Below are 1,418 nucleotides of genomic sequence, written 5' to 3' on the forward strand. Positions count from 1 at the left end.
CGGAAATATTCTCAGGAACTTAGAATGGCTCTCTAAGAACAATAAAAAATTCAGAAGATAAAGTAAAATATAGACATATTTGAATTTATACATATTTTTAAACATTATGCAGAAATTCAAAAAATAAACAAATGCAAATCAAAATGATTGGGAAGCTTTTTAAAACATGTGTTAAAGATAAAGAATTCTTCTACAACGTATAGAAATTATTTCTACCAGAGCGCGAGTTGGATCAACACTGTTGGCAGGTCGTGGGTGGGATTCACAGTGACCTCGCTGCTAACTCTTTTGGGGGTTTCCAGTTAGTGCTGCCGACTGGAGTGAGAGCCGCCCACTGGTTCCTGGAGGGCACCCACCAAAGGACACAGGACAGGAAGCCCAGGATGGGAAGTGCAACTCAGGGTGAAGGCCAGGGAGAAGCAGGTGCTCTGCAGTGGCCAGGAAAGGTCCAGATGCTGAGACGGAGTCGAGTCCTGTTGCATGCGGGCGTTCCACTCTGTCTCTGCCAGGCACTCTCTGCCTAGGGCCTGGGCATGGTTGATGCCTCTCTTCAGGCGCTCCATGGCGCTCTTGCTGCCAGCATAGGTGGGCCGGATCTCTTTGCCCATCTCCTCTATGACCGACAGCAGGTCGGTGTAAGTGCTCTGGGAGCCCTGGGCGCCAGGTGGTTTCACTGCCTGCACATAGCCCATGGAGGGCGGTCCAAAGTCGTTAAACAGTGGTCTGAAAGGGGCAGCGGCTCCTGGCACCGAGCCCGACGGCGATGGGACACTTCCGGCTGTAGGGACCGGGGTGCTGGGCCCAGGGGTGCTGCTGGGGGCGAGGGCGATGGGTTTGTAGGACATCCCCAACTCCTGGGTGCGGCAGACGCCGGCCGGCCACTCCTCCCGGGTTGGTTGCCTGGCCAGTCAGCCGCGCTCTGAATTTTTAAGGAAAGATAATATGTAAAGAAAAGTGGACCAAGGAGATTTGACTAGAAAACTCACAAACTAAGCATTGCAGCACACACATTTAAAGGTGCTTTCAACATCTATACTTGTAAGGAAATTTCAATATAATTTAAAATTAAAAGTCCACATATAAAAAAGCCAAGAAATTTTAGTTCTGGAGCTCTATATGAGAAAGTAAAATATACCATTACCATAATTCAAGGATGATATATACAAGATTTAGAAAAAGATCAATTAAACCTATTGAAAATATTGAGAAAATCTTTGTCTAGTAAATGGTAAGAATTTTCGTGTTACATTGTTTATTGAGAAAAACTAAGCTCTGTATGGAATGATTCAACATTTGTAAAATAGAAAAGGGAACAATCCCTCATTTGTAAGTGTGTGTGCACACACGTGTGCATATGTTTATGAGCTTGAGGGTATTGCTACTTTAAGGTGATAGAAGATGGAGAAGAAGAAGATTAA

The 1,418-nt window shown here is 45.4% G+C and overlaps 1 protein-coding gene across 1 annotated transcript; it reads right to left on the bottom strand.

Moving 5' to 3' along the window:
* Nucleotides 1–238: 238 nt before the first annotated feature.
* LOC103017783 (cyclin-dependent kinase 2-associated protein 2-like) lies at nucleotides 239–845 on the bottom strand. Its single transcript, XM_057526940.1, has one exon. The coding sequence runs from the start codon at nucleotides 843–845 to the stop codon at nucleotides 303–305; it is 543 nt and encodes a 180-aa protein (XP_057382923.1). The 3' UTR covers nucleotides 239–302.
* Between the last annotated feature and the right edge of the window lie 573 nt (nucleotides 846–1,418).

The sequence above is a fragment of the Balaenoptera acutorostrata genome, chromosome 1 (assembly GCF_949987535.1).
Source record: "Balaenoptera acutorostrata chromosome 1, mBalAcu1.1, whole genome shotgun sequence".
Classification (NCBI taxonomy): domain Eukaryota; kingdom Metazoa; phylum Chordata; class Mammalia; order Artiodactyla; family Balaenopteridae; genus Balaenoptera; species Balaenoptera acutorostrata.

Bases quoted from the DNA above. Each gene is read 5' to 3' on its own strand.
- LOC103017783 (XM_057526940.1), bottom strand. From the start codon at position 845: ATGTCCTACAAACCCATCGCCCTCGCCCCCAGCAGCACCCCTGGGCCC.